We start from the raw sequence: 17,374 nt of genomic DNA, 5'->3' as shown, positions 1-17,374 counted from the left end.
CAAGGTTAGGAACAAGACAAGTATGTCCACTCTCACCACAGTATTGGAAGACCTATCCAGAGCAATTCAACAAGAGAAAGAAATAAAGGGCATCCAAATTGGAAAGGAAGAAGTTAAATTGTCCCTGCATATGGATGGCCTGATCTTATATATAGAAAACCCTAAAGACCCTACAAAAAAAAAAAAAAGAGAGAAGAAAAAACCTGTTAGAACTAGCAAATAAATTTAGTAAAGTTGCAGGAAACAAAGTCAACATGCAAAAATCAGTTGCATTTCTATATCAACAATGAACTATCTGAAAAAGAAATCAAGAAAGCAATCCCATTCACAATAGGTACAAAAAATAATAAAATACTTAGGAATAAATTTAACCAAAAGGATAACAGACTAGTACACTTAACCTATAAAATAGCAAATAAAGAAATTGAAGACACAAATAAATGGAAAGATATCCACTGTTCATGGCTAGAAGAATTAATATTGTTAAAATGTTCATACCACCCAAACTGATGTACAAATTAAATGTAAACCCTATCAAAATTCCAATGTCATTTTTAATAGAAATAGAAAAGGTAGAGTTAAGACTTACATGGAACCACAAAATACTCTGAATGTCAAAGCAATCTTGAGCAAAAAGAAGAAAGCTGAAGGCATCGTATTACCTGACTTCAAAATATGCTCTAGAGCTATATTAACCAAAACAGCTTGGTACTGACATAAAACAGACACATAGAGCAATTTAACACAATAGAGAACACAGAAATAAATTTATGCATTTATAGTTAATTGATTTTCCACAAAGGTATCTAGAACACACAATGAAGAAAGGACAGCCTATTTAACAAATGATGTTGGGAAAACTGGATAACCACACACAGAGACATGAAGTTAGACCCTTATCTCACACCATATACAAAGGTCAACTCAAAATGGATTAAAGGTTTAAATGTAATGCCTGAAATTCTAAAACTACTAAAATGAAACGTTGGGGAAAAAATCTCCGTGAGACAAAGATAATTTGAATATGATCCCAAAAGCATAGGCAACAAGAGTACAAACAGACAAATGGGATTACACCAAACTAAAAAGCTTTTTGATAGCCAAGGAAACAATGAACAGAGCGAAGAGACAACCTATAGAATAAAAGAACATATTTGCAAACCAACCATCTAATAAGAGGCTAATATAAAAACTATACAAGGAACCCAAACAACTCAATAGCAAGAAAACAACCCAATTTAAAAATTCACAAAGGACTTGAGTAGGCATTTCTCAAAAGAAGACATCCAGCTAGATAATAGTTATATTTTTAAAATGCTCAAGATTACTAATCATCAGAAAAATGTAAATTAAAACCACAATGAGATATCACCTCACACTTGTAAGAATGTCTATTATCAAAAAGACCAAAGATAACGGTTGGTGAGGATTTGGAGGAAAGGGAATCCTTCCACACTATTGGTGGGAATGTAAATTTGCAAAGCTAGTATGGAGGTTCCTGAAAAAATTAAAAATAGAAATACCAAATGGTTGATCAACCCCACTACTGGGTATATATCCAAAGGACTTGAAATCAGTATGTCAAAGAAGTATGTGTACTTATATAATAATTACAGCATTATTCACAAAAGCCAACATGTGTAATCAACCTAAGTGTCTATAAACTGATGAATAGATAAAGAAAATGGGGTATAGGCAATGGAATACTATTCAGCCTTTAAAAAAGAAGGAAACCCTGTCATTTACATAAGCACGGATGAACCTGAAGAACATTATGATAAATGAAATAAGCTAGGCACAGAAAAGAAAAATACCATACGATGTCACTTACATGTGGAATCTAAAAAGGTTGAACTCTAATCCCAGCACTTTGGGAGGCTGAAGCAGGCAGATCACGAGGTCAGGAGATCGAGATCATCCTGGCTAACATGCTGAAACCCCATCTCTACTAAAAATGCAAAAAATTAGCCAGGTGTGGTGGCAGGCGCCTGTAGTCCCAGCTACTCGGAGAGGCTGAGGCAGGAGAATGGCGTGAACCCGGGAGGCGGAGCTTGCAGTGAGCCGAGATCGCGCCACTGCACTCCAGCCTGAGCGACAGAGCGAGACTCCATCTCAAAAAAAAAAAAAAAAGTTGAACTCACAGAAGCAGAAGGTAGAATGGTGGTTACTGGGGACTGGGAGTCGGGGGTAGTTGTTGGTCAAGGAATACAAAATTTTACTTAGAGAAGAATAAGTTCAAGAGACCCTATTGTACAACAAGTGACTGTAGTTAATAGCAATGTTCTGTATTCTTGAAAACTGCTAAGAGTAGACTTTAAATGTTCTTACCACAGAAAATGATAACTGTGTGAGGCAATGCATATGTTACTTAGCTCAATATAGCCATTCCATAATGTTCACATATTTCAAAACATCATTTTGTACATGATAAATATATGCAATTTCATTTGTCAATTAAAAATGAATAAATAGAAATAAAAATTATAAAAATTGAAGTACTAAAGTGACAACTGTGCAGCAAGCAAATTTGCAAAGGAACCAGTCCAGTTTGCAGATGGCTACTACAGGGCTTTATATAGTTATTTATAATGCTATCACCACTGGTTATTGATAGAACTAAAAATTTTGCTGTAATTGTACTAGAGGATTCAGGAAGGGTTACATATGTGAAATCATTATTTATCATGAAAAGACAATTGGTAGTAAGCAGAACTGGTAGCAGTATAAATATATTGTATAAAAGTATAGAAATAACTATTAGAAGTATTACTATCACCTAAGAGAATTAAAAATAAATACCTACAAGGGGCTGGACAATGGGTTTGGGTGCATTGGGGTAAGGGTTTCTTGATTTTCATAAGTTCTCAACTTCAATTTTTTAAACTATGTCCATTACCACTTTAAGTTATTCAACATTAAAAATAATAAAAGCAAATTTAAATGAAAAAAGAAATGTCAACATTTAAAAAGAAGAAAATTATTCTTAGAACCATTTATAAAATTTATATAACTTCTTGTATAAATTTTGCAAAAAATAGTAATGCTTGGACTCTCTTTTTTATTTTCAAATGCTCTAGAATAAAATTTTATCTTTTTTACATTGGAGAAAACATTCACATTCTCTTCAAATCTTGGAAAAGCTTAGTTTCTTGTCCTTAATGGCTTTTAAGTCTATGGGTCATTCCTGCAATTGTAGCCACAAATCAAATCACCCCTTGGTATTTCTTTGTTGGGTAAGTAACATTCAATATGGGTTAAGTTTTACTCATAAACTGGTGGTCTTCCTGCCTTGCTCTGCAGTAGGTATAAGTGGCCTAGCAGTAATCATAGTCTCGATTGAAACACACACACACACACACACACGCACACACGGCAATTATTTCTGGAATCCTTGTGGTGTGCAAAACGAAACTACATGGTCCCAGCACTCAGGAGCTGATGGTCTAAGAAAAGTAAGGCATATATCCATATATATATACACACATATACAGACTAATATAGGACCAAGTACTGAGTGTCACAGGAGAGATAAATCCAAAATACTTCCTCTCTATTTTGTTCTGTTTACCTTACTGAGTACTTGACTGTTTCCTAAAAAATCTACTGCCCTTGCAAGTGGAAGCCACTCCTCCATTCCCTCCTGCTGCTTCCAGGCCACTGTTTACTCCTTTACTTCATGCAAAAAGTTTTGTCCTTTGATGTTCACTTCATCTGGCTTTATCACTCTATTTTTCTTCATCTTGCTCAACTTATCAACATTATTCTATTCTCTGCGTGTTCATTGCATATGTAGGATTTCTACAGCCAGTTCACTTTATTTGCAACTGCCCGAAGTTCTCTCTTTGTTTTTCAATTGGATGACTCATCTGACATCATAAACTGGAATTGAGCCTATTAAATGAGGTCTAGATTGCCCCATTTACCAGGCACTGCTACTGTTTCCAGCACTAGGTGAAGGTTTCAGAAATGAACCAATCTAACTACCTGTATATTTGTTCTAGTGTTTTGTTTTTGTTTTTTGTTTTTTTGGTTTTTGTTTTGTTTTTGTTTTTCAGAAAAACAGTGACAGTAAGTCAGCTAATTGTGTTAGTATTTTTGGAACTGTTACTTGACATCAGAAGAGTTTTGTAATGAAATTTGTGGACACATGAGGCCATATGTTCCATAGGGCTCGCCTCTATGTCATCCTTGGTCAATACCCAAATTGTAGTTTTCTCTATGGTTATTTATCCTCCCCTCAGTTCTTATCCTTATCCTCTTCTGTGGTTTTTTCTTGACTTATCCTCCTACTCCTCATAAACTGTCCCTCACTTCCCTCAGGAACTCCTGTTCGTGGGAAGATAAAACATTCTGTCCCAGCAGCTTCTTCATTGAATGACCCGTCCACCTCCTGTTTTAACTGATATGTGATTCTCAGTTGAGCCTTCCAGCTGCCTTCCTGCTTGGCAGAAGCTGTTAATCTGATTCCCATTTTCCAGAAGTGTAGTTTACATCATCTTAATCCCCAGTACTGCTTTCAGACCATTACTGTCTCACTCTTTTATATTAAAGATGTCTTCTTTGAAGTGTCAACTCCTCACTTGGATTCTCATACATCAGGCTTTCCTGTTTTTCTTGTTCATCCTTGGTATTTTCTTTGCACTACCCTTGTCTTCTTTCCAGCACCAAACGTTAGAGCATTTCAGAGCAGATCAGTCAGATCTGCAGGCCAGTCAGCAGTCAGATCTCTTTTTTATTTTCTGAATCTGTACTCACTTCTCAAGCGACCTCATTCAATCCCAAGACATTGAATCAATGGCCATCTAGAGGTGAACAACTTTCAAATATGTATCTGTAGCCCAAAGCTTTCCCCTAAGCTGCAGACTGATATATGTAACTGTGTACATCTCTATTGGGATTATATTCCTATTGGGATGTCTGATAAAAATGTAATTCTTATATCCAAACACAACTCCTCATCTTCCCCCTAAACCTGCTCTTCTTCAACTCTTCCCAGCACAGCCAATAATGTCACTATTCTTCCAGATGCTCAGGCCAAAAACCTGGAATCCATTCTTAATTCTTTTATTTTTCTTACCTGCCCCCCACTCTGCTCTCAGACAACCCAAACCTAACTCATCAGCAAGTCCTAACTCCTCTACATTCACAATATAACTTGAATCTGACTACTTTTCTCCATATCTAACATTCAACACACCACACTTCTCACTAGCCTCATTAGGACTAACATCCTAATTTTAGTCCTCTACTTTCATGCCTACACATCTATTCTCTGCCCACCAGTAGGGAAGATCAATTAAAATAGTAAATTATAAAAATTCTGCTCCAAATAGTTTAATGGCTTCCCACTACATTTAGATCAAATTCCATTATTCTTACGATGGTGCTCAAAACCTTACAGGATCTTGTCCTTAGATCTGTGATGGTACCTCTTACCATCTTTTTTGAATTTTCATTCACTCCACTCACTCATCCCATAGTGGCCTCCTTGATGATTCTATCTATTTATTTATTTATTTATGAGATGGAAACTCACTCTGTCACCCAGGCTGGAGTACAGTGGCGCAATCTCGGCTCACTGCAACCTCCATCTCCTGGGTTCAAGCAATTCTCCTGCCTCAGCCTCCTGAGCAGCTGGGACTACAGGCGTGTACCACCATGCTCGGCTAATTTTTTGTATTTTTAGTAGAGACCGGGTTTCACCGTGTTAGCCAGGATGGTCTCGATCTCCTGACCTCATGATCTGCCCACCTTGGCCTCCCAAAGTGCTGGGATTACAGGCGTGAGCCACTGTGCCCAGCCTCCTTGATGATTCTTAATGAATCACTTTCATTCCAAGCCCAGGTACTTTGTCATTACCATTCTTCCTCTATGGAATGTTTATTGTTGAGATCTTTTCACAGCTTGCTTTCTTATTTTGTTCAGGTCTCTACTTACCTTCTGAGGCAGACCTTCTCTCACTAGCATTCATCATCTTTTTCTGCACTGCCCTGCTTTATGTGCTTCCATGATAATTCTCACCTCCTGACATTACATTGCTTTATGTATTTTTTTGCTTCTATGTTTATGACATGTGCCCCCGACTGGAATGTGAACTCCTTTAGTGCAGGAGCTGTGTTTTACCATTTATTCCTGCACCCGAAGCACCTAGCACAGAACCTGTCACATTGTAGACACAGAAAATATTAAATAAATGGATGATTTCCTATGTTTTCCTTGCTTCTCTATCCCACAGTATATCACTGCAGTCACTCACCAGCACTCTTGACCTCCCTAGTCACTTCAGTCCAAGTCCTCTATTTATCTCGGAAAAAAAAAAAAAATCCATTGCTATTGATGGATTGGTGACATTTATGAGTGTATTTTTGAATTCTGCTGTTCCTTCAACCTATGCCTGCAGTCACTCTCTGTCCCTAATTAGTTCTGTCTAATTTATCCTACAAAATCTAGTTTAAATTAGCCAGGCATATCTACAACTATCTGATCTTTGACAAACCTGACACAAACAAGAAATGGGGAAAGGATTCCCTATTTAATAAATGGTGCTGCGAAAACTGGCTAGCCATATGTAGAAAGCTGAAACTGGATCCCTTCCTTACACTTTATACAAAAATTAATTCAAGAAGGATTAAAGACTTATATGTTAGATCTAAAACCATAAAAACCCTAGAAGAAAACTTAGGCAATACCATTCAGGACATAGGCATGGGCAAGGACTTCATGTCTAAAACACCAAAAGCAATGGCAACAAAAGCCAAAATTGACAAATGGGATCTAATTAAACTAAAGAGCTTCTGCACAGCAAAAGAAACCACCATCAGAGTGAACAGGCAACCTACAGAATGGGAGAAAATTTTTGCAACCTACTCATCTGACAAAGGGCTAATATCCAGAATCTACAATGAACTCAAACAAATGTACAAGAAAAAGACAAACAACACCATCAAAAAGTGGGCAAAGGATATGAACAGACACTCCGGAAAAGAAGACATTTATGCAGCCAAAAAACACATGAAAAAATGCTCATCATCACTGGCCATCAAAGAAACGCAAATCAAAACCACAATGAGATACCATCTCACACCAGTTAGAATGGCAATCATTAAAAAGTCAGGAAACAACAGGTGCTGGAGAGGAACACTTTTACATTGTTGGTGGGACTGTAAACTAGTTCAACCATTGTGGAAGTCAGTGTGGCGATTCCTCAGGGATCTAGAACTAGAAATACCAGTTGACCCAGCCATCCCATTACTGGGTATATACTCAAAGGATTATAAATCATGCTGCTATAAAGTCACATGCACACGTACGTTTATTGCAGCACTATTCACAATAGCAAAGACTTCGAACCCAGCCAAATGTCCAACAATGATAGACTGGATTAAGAAAATGTGGCACATATACACCATGAAATACTATGCAGCCATAAAAAATGATGAGTTCATGTCCTTTGTAGGGACATGGATGGAAACCATCATTTTGAGCAAACTATCGCAAGGACCAAACACCACATGTTCTCACTCATAGGTGGGAATTGAACAATGAGAACACATGGACACAGGAAGGGGAACATCACACACCGGGGACTGTTGTGGGGTTGGGGGAGGGGGGAGGGATAGCATTAGGAGATATACCTAATGCTAAATGGCGAGTTACTGGGTACAGCACACCAACATGGCACATGTATACATATGTAACAAACCTGCACGTTGTGCACATGTACCCTAAAACTTAAAGTATAATAATAAAAATAAGTAAATAAATAAATAAATTAGCCAGGCGTGGTGGCTCATGCCTGTAATCCCAGCACTTTGGGAGGCTGAGAATTGAGTACAGATTCAGAAAAAAACACCTGAGGTCAGGAGTTCGAGACCAGCCTGACCAAATGGAGAAACTCCCTTCTCTACTAAAAATACAAAATTAGCCTGGGGAGGGGGGCGGTGGTGGCACAGGCCTGTAATCCCAGCTACTAAGGAGGCTGAGGCAAGAGAATTGCTTGAACCCGGGAGGCAGAGATTGCAGTGAGCCGAGATCACGCCATTGCACTCCAGCCTGGGCAACAAGAGCAAAAAATATATATATGCATATATACTCTACTTTAAATCTTTACTATTTATTTAACCTTCCTCTTGGGGAATGTAGAAGCCATTGTATGAGATTTCCCTTAACCTACTCTGCTCCTTTCCCTCCACCAAAATATAGATAGTATCTAATCTCATCCATTCTTTCCTTCTCAGCTGTGACCTGGACCTGAGAAATTCCACACTTATGCTCTAGATAACCCCCACCCCCCCCCAATGCCTTTACAGGAAAGTGGTGCAAGTGATTATTTTTCTTATTGACTTACCTGACAGTTCCAAATTCTTCCTTCTCTTGAACTCCCTTGATTTCATTATTTATGCCCCTCTGAAAGTTTCTAATTTGTGCTTTCTCCCATATATTTTAATTCTCTCTTATTTTAATTAATTAATAATTAATTAATAATAATTAATAATCTTCATCACTAAACTAGATTTCCTGAGGGCAGGGTCTCTGATTTGTCATATGTGTGTGTGTGTGTGTGTGTGTGTGTGTGTGTGTGTGTGTATACACACATAGTGGTAAATATATATAACCTTAATCAATTTGAATTGTGTAGTTCAGTCCTGTTAAATACATTCACATTGCTGTGTAATCTCCTGAACCCTTTTCATCTAGCAAAACTGGAACTCTGTATTCATTAAACAACAAGTCCCCATTCCTTTCTGCCCTAGCCCCAGCACCCAGCATTCTATTTTCTGTCTCTATGAATTTGCTACTCTAGATATGTCATAGAAGTGAAATCACATAACAGTTATCCTTTTGTGACTGGCTTATTTCATTTAGCAACCTCAAGATTCATGTCTGTTGTAGTATATATCAGAATTTCCTTCCTTTGTGAGGTTGAATAATTGTGAATGGAATGAATTCATTGTGTGTATATACCACATTTTGTTTATTGTTCTCTCAATGGACACTTGGGTTGCTTCCACTATTTGGCTATTGGGAATAATGAAGCTATGAACATGGGTATGCAAATATCTCTTTGAGACCCTGCTTATAATTTGGGGATATATACTCAGAAGTGGAACTGCTGCATCATATAGTGATTCTATTTGTAAGTTTTTGAGGAACCATCACAACATTTTCCAAGGTGGTTGCACCACTTTACATTCCCAATAGTGCACAAGGGTTTCAATTTCTCCACATCCTTGCCAACACTTGATATTTTCCAGGGTTTTTTGGTAGTACCCATCGTAATGTGAGGTGGGGTCTCATGGCTTTGATTTGCATTTCTGATTAGTGATGTTTACCATCTTTTCGTGTGATTGTTGGCCATTTGTAAATCTTTTTTGGAGATATGTCTACTCAAGTCCTTTGCCCATTTTTAAATTGAGTTGTTTGGGTTTTTGTTGTTGGTTTTATTCATCTTTGAGTCCCACATAGCATATATTCCATTGTTTTGCCCCACTTCTGGAAACGGGCTCAGAAAATCTGAGCACCTGCAAGGGGGTTGACACAGAGGCACTGGACCATGTAAGTATATACTCTGAGGTTCTAGTTGAGCTTCACCTTTAGAGACAATTGACAGGAGTATCATCAGAGGAAGACTCTTGAGTGGGACATGCATTTCTCTACAAAAGTTTTCATTGCCTCATCACAAAACCCACACGAAATAGATTTTTAGAAGGAAAGGCCTTCTTGTTCTGGATTCAAACTCCTTGGGAAATTTGGAGAAGTCAATTTCCACTTTTTGGTTAGGAAATTGCCCTAGGCTGAACTTTGGAGACATGCTATCTATGCAGCAAAGGTCAAGACTCAGGGGAAACAAACAATAAATCACATTGGTAATCTTCAATGGTGGGTATTTTTTCATTCAGTAAACATCCATCATTTGCCTAAGAGCCAGATACTTGGCTAGGGGGTAGGAATATTATGACAATTCGGTCAAAGTTAAGCCATCTCAGTCTGTATCTATCAAGGAGAATTACTGGAAAACTAGGTGTAGAAATGGGTAAATATTACCATTAATCTATGGCTCATTTTCCTATTTTCTTGACACTCAAATTTTGCTTTGATTTCCTTCTTTAATGATTTAGGTAAAAAATTGTAGTGGCTGATTAAAATGTGTCATGTTGAAAATGGTGGAAGAAATTAAAAGGTAATTTTCCCTTACTACTTAAAAAATCTGTGATTAACTTGATTGCTACTTCTCCCCATCTGTAGAACATAAAGTGCCTATGGAGCTAAAAAAAAGTATTCATTGTTCAGAATCACTATTTCAGAGACTTGGTCATAGCCAGTTTATAAGATGGCTAAGTAGAGTAACATATACAAAAGCTTCTAGAAAAGTCAGGGCAATATTTTCTTTCCTTTCTTTTTTTTCTTTCCTATAATTTTTGGTCTACCCATGAAAAAAGAGTTTACTAAGCAAATTAATAAGCAAGCTGGCAAACAAGTAAAGCACCCTTTTATTCAATAGCAAAGACATTTAGCAGCAGGACTCTATTCACACAATGAATTTGCTAATTATGAATGAGTCCCATGTAGTATTTAAATAATTTACAAGGTTTTTAGAAACCTTCGAGTTCTGTCCCCCTTCCACTTGTAACAATGTGATTGCAATCCTCAGGGAGAAAGAATATTGCTTTCAAAATATCGTATTAGTCAGACTGTTCAATGTACGTAAACCAACATCCTCTCATCTGTCGCACTTCCCGTCCATGACTGAAAACACTGAGGCCTTTCAAGGTCTTGCTGCTGCCTGTTTTACACAGCCTCAGTTTCTGCAACTCTTTGCCATGCACACTGTGGCCCAGCTACAGTAAACTTCTTGTCAACTCAAAAAACAGTGCCCTTGGCCAGGTGTAGTGGCTTGCACCTGTAATCCCAGTGCTTTTGGAAGCCAAAATGGGAGGATCACCTGAAGCCAGGAGTACAAGACCAGCCTGGGCAACATAGTGAGACGTCATCTCTAAATTAAAAAAAAAAAAAAAATAGCTGGGCATGGTGGCACATGCCTGTAGTCCCAGCTACTCAGGAGCTTGAGGCGGAAGAATCACTTGAGCCCAGGAGTTCAAGACTGTAGTGAGCTATGTTTACACCAAGGCCCACCAGCCCAGGTGACAGAGCAAGACCCATGTCTCTAAAATAAATAAATGAAGCGTCCTTGGCCTATGTACTGGCCTTTGCCACATGCTCATCTGATGAGCTTCTGCTCATCTTTTGTGACCCAGACCATAAAATTCATTGCCTTCTCTGAGCCACCTTTTCCAATGCCTGCAAGTACTTTGTCTCTCCTTCGACTGATTTCCCATAGTATTTGGCCCAGATCTTTGAGAAGTCTGATCACATTCAATGGCAATCATGTGCTTAAAAGGCTTTCTCCCACACCCGAGTGTGAGCTCCTGGAAGACAGGGACTCATGTTTTACCCTTTCCATTTATCTCTAAGTACCTAGCATAGTTCTTGGCCCAGTAGGCATTCAGTAAATATTGGGCAAAAGTTACTAGGATCACGATAGTAAATGGCAGTGAGGTCTAAAGGAGAAAAAATAAGAATGATGGGGACTCTGAAGTTAAGAAGAAAGGATATATGAAGAGATTAGGAGACAGGGGTCAGCAAGAGAGGATGGAAATAGAGAAACACACGAAGAAAGCAAGTAGGAAGTGAAGGAAGAAAGAAATGAAGCCTGGGTTCTGGGAAGCAAAGTAACATCGAGAATGGACTCATGAGGTATGTGAAATTAGGGCATTTCTGAAGCTCATCTATACCCACTTTTCCCTAGAGCCAAACTGGGATGGAAGGAAGGAAAGGCCAGAGTGAGGAATGAGGCAACAAACCATCTATAGACTATGAGCTAGGCCACCGCATTTGGCCTGGGGCTGGGGCTGGCCTCCTCCCTGGCCTCTCCTGTTCTTCAGCTTCTCAATTCATATCCAGGCCTAAGCATTGTCTCCTCTTCTCTCTTTCTGCATCAGGGGAGGCCCAGTGAGGCTGTCTGTATACACAAGTTCATATATATGAGAGCAAATCGGCATGTGTGTGTGCTTGCTTCCCACTGGGTGTTTGAGTTTCTTTCACTCTTAAAAATAAGCCCAAAGGGCAGTGACATAGCAACTCCCCATCTATCTCTGCCTTTGCTATGTCAGAGAGTCTTTTACATAGCTCTGTGGAAAGACTTGGCCCGCTCCTGAGCTTGCTGAACAGTTACACTGCATGAAGGGTGGGATGCTGTTGTAATGATGCATGTCAACATGCCATGGTATGTATTGTCTTTATGACAAAATGACTTTTCAGACTCACCAAGCTCTCTTCCTCACAGATGTACCACTTGATAGTCACGGCCTTTTGGAGTTATTTTTCGGGTAACCAAAAAGTGTCTGGGGCCTATAGAAAGCAGCACAGTGCGGCCCTAGATAAAAATCTCTTACCCAGATTGCAAGTTAGGCTCTGCCACTTGGTCTGAGGCTGAGTTTTCTCATCTGTCAAATGGGAGTAATCTCATCCACCTACCTCACAGGGGTTGCTCTGAGGATCAAATCACATGATATATAAGATTCCACATGTGACCAACATTCCACAGTTTATTGGCGATTTCTAGCTCCATTCTCTCATCTGATCCTCTCAACAATCCTGAAAATTATTTTGATCCTCATTTTACAGATGAAGAAACTGAGGCATGAAGAGGAAAAGTGACTTAGCCAAAGCGACATAGCTAGTGAGCTAGGATGATGCACGTTTTCTCTTTTCATATTCATCTTCAGTTATTCCTTGACACAAACCTGGTTACTAGTGCTATTGGCTACATGGCCCCTGTTTCTTAACTTCCCTCATGGCTCCTCCTCCCTGCAGCCTCTGAAGGTTCTCTGTGTAATGAATTAATTAGCTTTGCTTTTTTCTCCCTTTCTCCTCCTCTTTTTCCTGGCCTCTAGAAGAAAACACCAGCAGCCCCAGCAAAGAAAACCAGTACCACCTTCAACATCGTGGGGACCACCTATCCGATCAACCTGGCCAAGGACACTGAATTTTCCACCATCTCCAAGGGCGCTGCTCCCAGTGCCTCCTCAACCCCAACAATCGTTGCTTCACCCAAGGCCACCTACGTGCAAGACAGCCCAACTGAGACCAAGACCTACAACAGTGTCAGCAAGGTTGACAAAATTTCCCGCATCATCTTTCCTGTGCTCTTTGCCATATTCAATCTGGTCTATTGGGCCACATATGTCAACCGGGAGTCAGCTATCAAGGGCATGATCCGCAAACAGTAGATAGTGGTGGCAGTGCAGGAACCAGAGCACTGTATACCCCATGAAGCATCCAGGCACCCAAACCCCGGGGCTCCCCTTCATGTATTTCAGGATTCTTCTTTTTACCCCTCTACCAAGCTGTGACTCTCAATTCATATTTATGAATCTCTACGAAAAAAAAACTACAGAAAAATTACTTGTCCCTCCAATATTGCTCAGTATAACCCCATCAAAGCCAAACACTGCCATTTGTCCAGTTGCTCATCTTAGTCTGCCAGTCTCCCCTAGCTGAGGGCACTGCATGTATTTTATTGCACTCTGCCCACTGCAAAAAGAACAAGAGATTCTACTCTCTATAGTGGAAGCCTTGGCTGTTTGAGAGGCCCAGAACAAGGAGAATTGTTGACTGGCCATCTAGATCAGATGACTCTAACTTACTAGGCAGCCAGGTTAGGCTAGGCCATGTGATCCTGCGTGCCACCTCCCCTGCCTTCAGCAAGGCCTACTAGGCGTAAGTACTGATAGCAAAGGTGGGAGCCAGTTCTACACCCCCAACCCATTTCTTGGTTTGGAAATTAGTGGGAACAATTGGTACTAACCACCGTCTACCATGTATGGCCAAAATAAATAGAACTAGCTCTGCCAGCCTGGCACCAAGATGGCTGGTGCCCTGCCATGTCCAGCCCCTCAGGAAAATAGTCCCCTCCTTGGTACATCTGTCCTCCAGAAAATCTTCTTCCCCCACTGCCTTTGACACCCTTGTAGCCAACTGAGCACTACTTAATTTGGACTCATTACCACCTGTAAACTTTTCAGGAAAAAATGATCAAGTATTTTTTATTTAAATCAAAAAGTTGCAAATAGAAACAAAGTGATCTAGATTTTAAAAAACCATTTTTTTAAAATATGGGAGAGATACAAAAGTCACCTCCCTGCCAAGGCAACTAGCCTATACTGGATTGGGTAAGAGGTTTGGAGTGGACCGTAGTTGAGGATTGAAGTCTGGCTCAAAAGAGAAGGCTACTGGCAGATGAAAGTCAAATTCTTCCTTCCATACACTCCACATTCCACACCCTGGCCCAGGCACTTTTCTCCCACCATATCGAGACCCTCTGGTCCTCTCTTGATGCCGATTCTATGAGGGGTGAATTGGAAATTCATACAAATAAATATCTCTAGTCAATATTGAGTCAACTAGATCATTAACTTTATTGCCAATTTTATAATATATTATTTAGAGGCCATTTGTTCTTAATCTTAATGTGAGTAAAAGACACAGGCATAAATATGCAATTTTTATAAGGTAGATAAACTGAATCCCAGAAGTTTGAATGATTTGCCTACGCTCCTTACAAGTGTCTTTAATAAAGAGCTGTCATGCGCCCCTTTCCAAAGGCCAAAATAAAGGACTGAGAAGCCAGGTCCACTGTGACCTCAGAATCAGCACAATCTCAGCGGGCCTTCTGGGTCACTAGTGGAACTTGGTTGGGCACCAAAAAGATTTTTAGAAAGTCACAATGTGTCACCCAAGAAGATCACTTTTAATAGTCTCGGCCCAAGAGAATGAGACTGTTTATGATGGCAGCCCCAGCCACTTTGGCTCTGAATACCTGCACTAGTCCAGAGTATCCTAGAAGCCCAGGGTAAAGCCACAGAGGGCACCACAAGCAGATTCTCCCTGCCCACCGGCTGAACAAAGCTCCTAAGGGGTGTATCATTAGCTGCTGGTTGCCTTTTCATCCATCCTTTCCCCGTCCCCTGCTTCCTTGCCATTGCTGGGATAATGCATGCCAGTCCCATTATTCCTAAGACTGTGTCTGTAGGTAAATTCATGACTAGAAGAGTGTAGTCTTGTGGATATGTGGGGATATGGGGGGTGGGAGGGCGGGGCTGTTAATGGTTGTCTTAAGGAACTTAGAATGGAAGCCTGATCTTTGCCTCTCTGTAGAAACTGTATTTCCAAATGCTTTGGTGCAATGTTTAGCTGCTGTTTATTAAACCCTTTCTGAATTGTACTTGGTCTGCGGAACTTCTTTGGTCACTCTTTGCCTAACACAGACAGTACTATGTTTTTGGCTTTCACCCCCAATCTCATGCCATCATTACTTTCCACTTCTTAACGACCATTGGAAAAAGATGGAAGAAAGGTACCCCCAGAGCAAGAAATGTATTAGAGTGATCCAAAGTGAAACTCGTGTGAAAACATAGCTTTGATTGACTCAAGGGTCTCATTACCCAGTATGAAATATTATGAAAAGGCTGTATTGCTTCTTCTGCTAAATTCACCCACTCCCAGGAAACAGAGAAATGTATTTTCATTGTAATTCTAAAGGATTTCTCTTTTCCATGGCTTACTATTTTCCCTTTGGCAACAGTTCCCTTAGGCAATAGTTATTAGGCAAATTGAGAGTAAGTCTTTTATTGATTGAGCCATGTATTGGGAAATGGATGATGACCCTTATTTCTTACAGCGTTAGAAGAAATTTGGGAAATGATCTCATGAGATCTGCTTGAGGAAATCACCAGCTCCTAAGGGATGGGAAAAATCTTGGGAGAGCAAGTCAAATCCCATACAATTTTTTCTTATCCAAAATAAAAGCAAGGACTTGCACCATCTGACACTCGATGAACATTCCAGCTCTGATGAATGTCCTACTGCTGCAGCAATCCCACTGTCCCTGGGCAGTTCAATCACACCCCCAGAACAACCATGCGACAGACAGGGGCAGCCTGTTTTGTAAAATTGCCTGATACCAATATTTAAGTGTTGCTGTTTCCTTCAAAACCTTCTGAAACTACTTTGCCTTTGAAAACTATTCCCTTGGTCTTAGGGGAAAGCTCAAGCTGTTCCCATCAGCAAATGTGTTGCTGAGCTCTCCTAGAGTTTGAAACCCTGCCACAGGCTGGGACTGGTATCCTTGGACTTCAGTATTTATGGTATTCAGAGCATGAGAGAGATATCCCCAGCAGTTCATAGAGGGTGCCAGTCTAGAGGCTGTTGGAAGAGTGTCTAGCACATAGTAGGCATTCAGTAAATATTTATTGAATAAATGAATGTGAATCTGGACCAGAGCTACGTGCAGGAGGATTTCTTCATGGCAGTATTGGAGAGGAGGCTAGCCAAATCATGATGCATGGAGACTAATAGAAACAAACAAATGCAAAATGCAGCCTTGTAAAATAGTACTAATAAATGTGCTCTATTTTAAGCCACTTTAAATAGCTTTTCCCTAATGAAATAGGTGTTTGCTCCTATGGGCTTTTAAATTTGGGGGTTCATTTAATGATCTATAAGTTCCTTGTGCTACAGTACTGAAGGCAGGAGAGGAAGGCATGACTGAGCACCAGACCCATCTGAAAGCTTCAAGCACAGCCCACTGGCCTATCCACGATGCATCTGTGTTATGACACCCTTCAGAGGGCTACCGAGGCCCTGAATCTTTGCAAGAGGTCCAGCAGGAGACGGAACTAGGAAGGGGAAAGTAAGAGGAAGGAACCAATTGGGAGAAATTCTGTTAAAGGTGCCCTAGAATTGGAAGCAGAGGCAGGGATCTCTCCTTTCCAGCTTCAACAGCTTTTAAATACACAAACTCCCTTTAGCCTGGGAACATTCATCATGTGACCACCTGTTGAAATGAGGCCCAAAGTCCCTGCCCTTGTTGACGGGAAAGGTGCCTTCTGGGGCCTCCCGCCTTTCCTTTTCTTTGTTTTTAGTTGTATATATTTAAGGTGTACGACATGATATTTTGATAAACATATACATAGTGAAAAAACTACTGTAGTCAATTCTATGTATTCAACTATAAGGGGGGTTGTTTGTTAGGTTTTTGTTGTTGTTTTTAGATTCTACACATAAGTGAGATCATGCAGTATTTGTCTTTCTGTGCCTGGCTTATTTCACTTAGCATGATGTCTTCCGGTTTCATCCATGCTGTTGAAATGGCAAGGGAAACCTAGACCTGTTCTGTTTTCCTTCTGCCTCAGCTCCAACAATTTGATACAATGGGAAAAGCACTGAGAAAAATGGACACCTGGATTTCAGCCAGGGTTCAATCCCATCATGATTGCTAGGTGATGCCGGGCAAGTCCCTCCCCTGAGCTGAGAC

At 40.1% G+C, this 17,374-nt stretch overlaps 1 protein-coding gene across 2 annotated transcripts in view; it reads left to right on the top strand.

Moving 5' to 3' along the window:
* GABRA3 (gamma-aminobutyric acid type A receptor subunit alpha3) overlaps positions 1–15,283 on the top strand; it is a 271,961-nt gene extending 256,678 nt beyond the window's left edge. The window contains exons 10-11 of one of the 2 annotated variants that reach the window (XM_055268326.2): positions 10,119–10,180; positions 12,954–13,008. In XM_055268326.2, the coding sequence (XP_055124301.1) occupies positions 10,119–10,139 (21 nt within the window). In that variant the 3' untranslated portion in view covers positions 10,140–10,180; positions 12,954–13,008. Of the gene's footprint in view, positions 1–10,118; positions 10,181–12,953 lie in introns of both variants that reach the window. The other variant, XM_055268325.2, reaches the window with a different exon arrangement.
* The last annotated feature ends 2,091 nt before the right edge of the window (positions 15,284–17,374 follow it).

The sequence above is a fragment of the Symphalangus syndactylus genome, chromosome X (assembly GCF_028878055.3).
Source record: "Symphalangus syndactylus isolate Jambi chromosome X, NHGRI_mSymSyn1-v2.1_pri, whole genome shotgun sequence".
Taxonomy (NCBI): domain Eukaryota; kingdom Metazoa; phylum Chordata; class Mammalia; order Primates; family Hylobatidae; genus Symphalangus; species Symphalangus syndactylus.
This window is presented reverse-complemented; position numbering and strand designations above follow the sequence as displayed.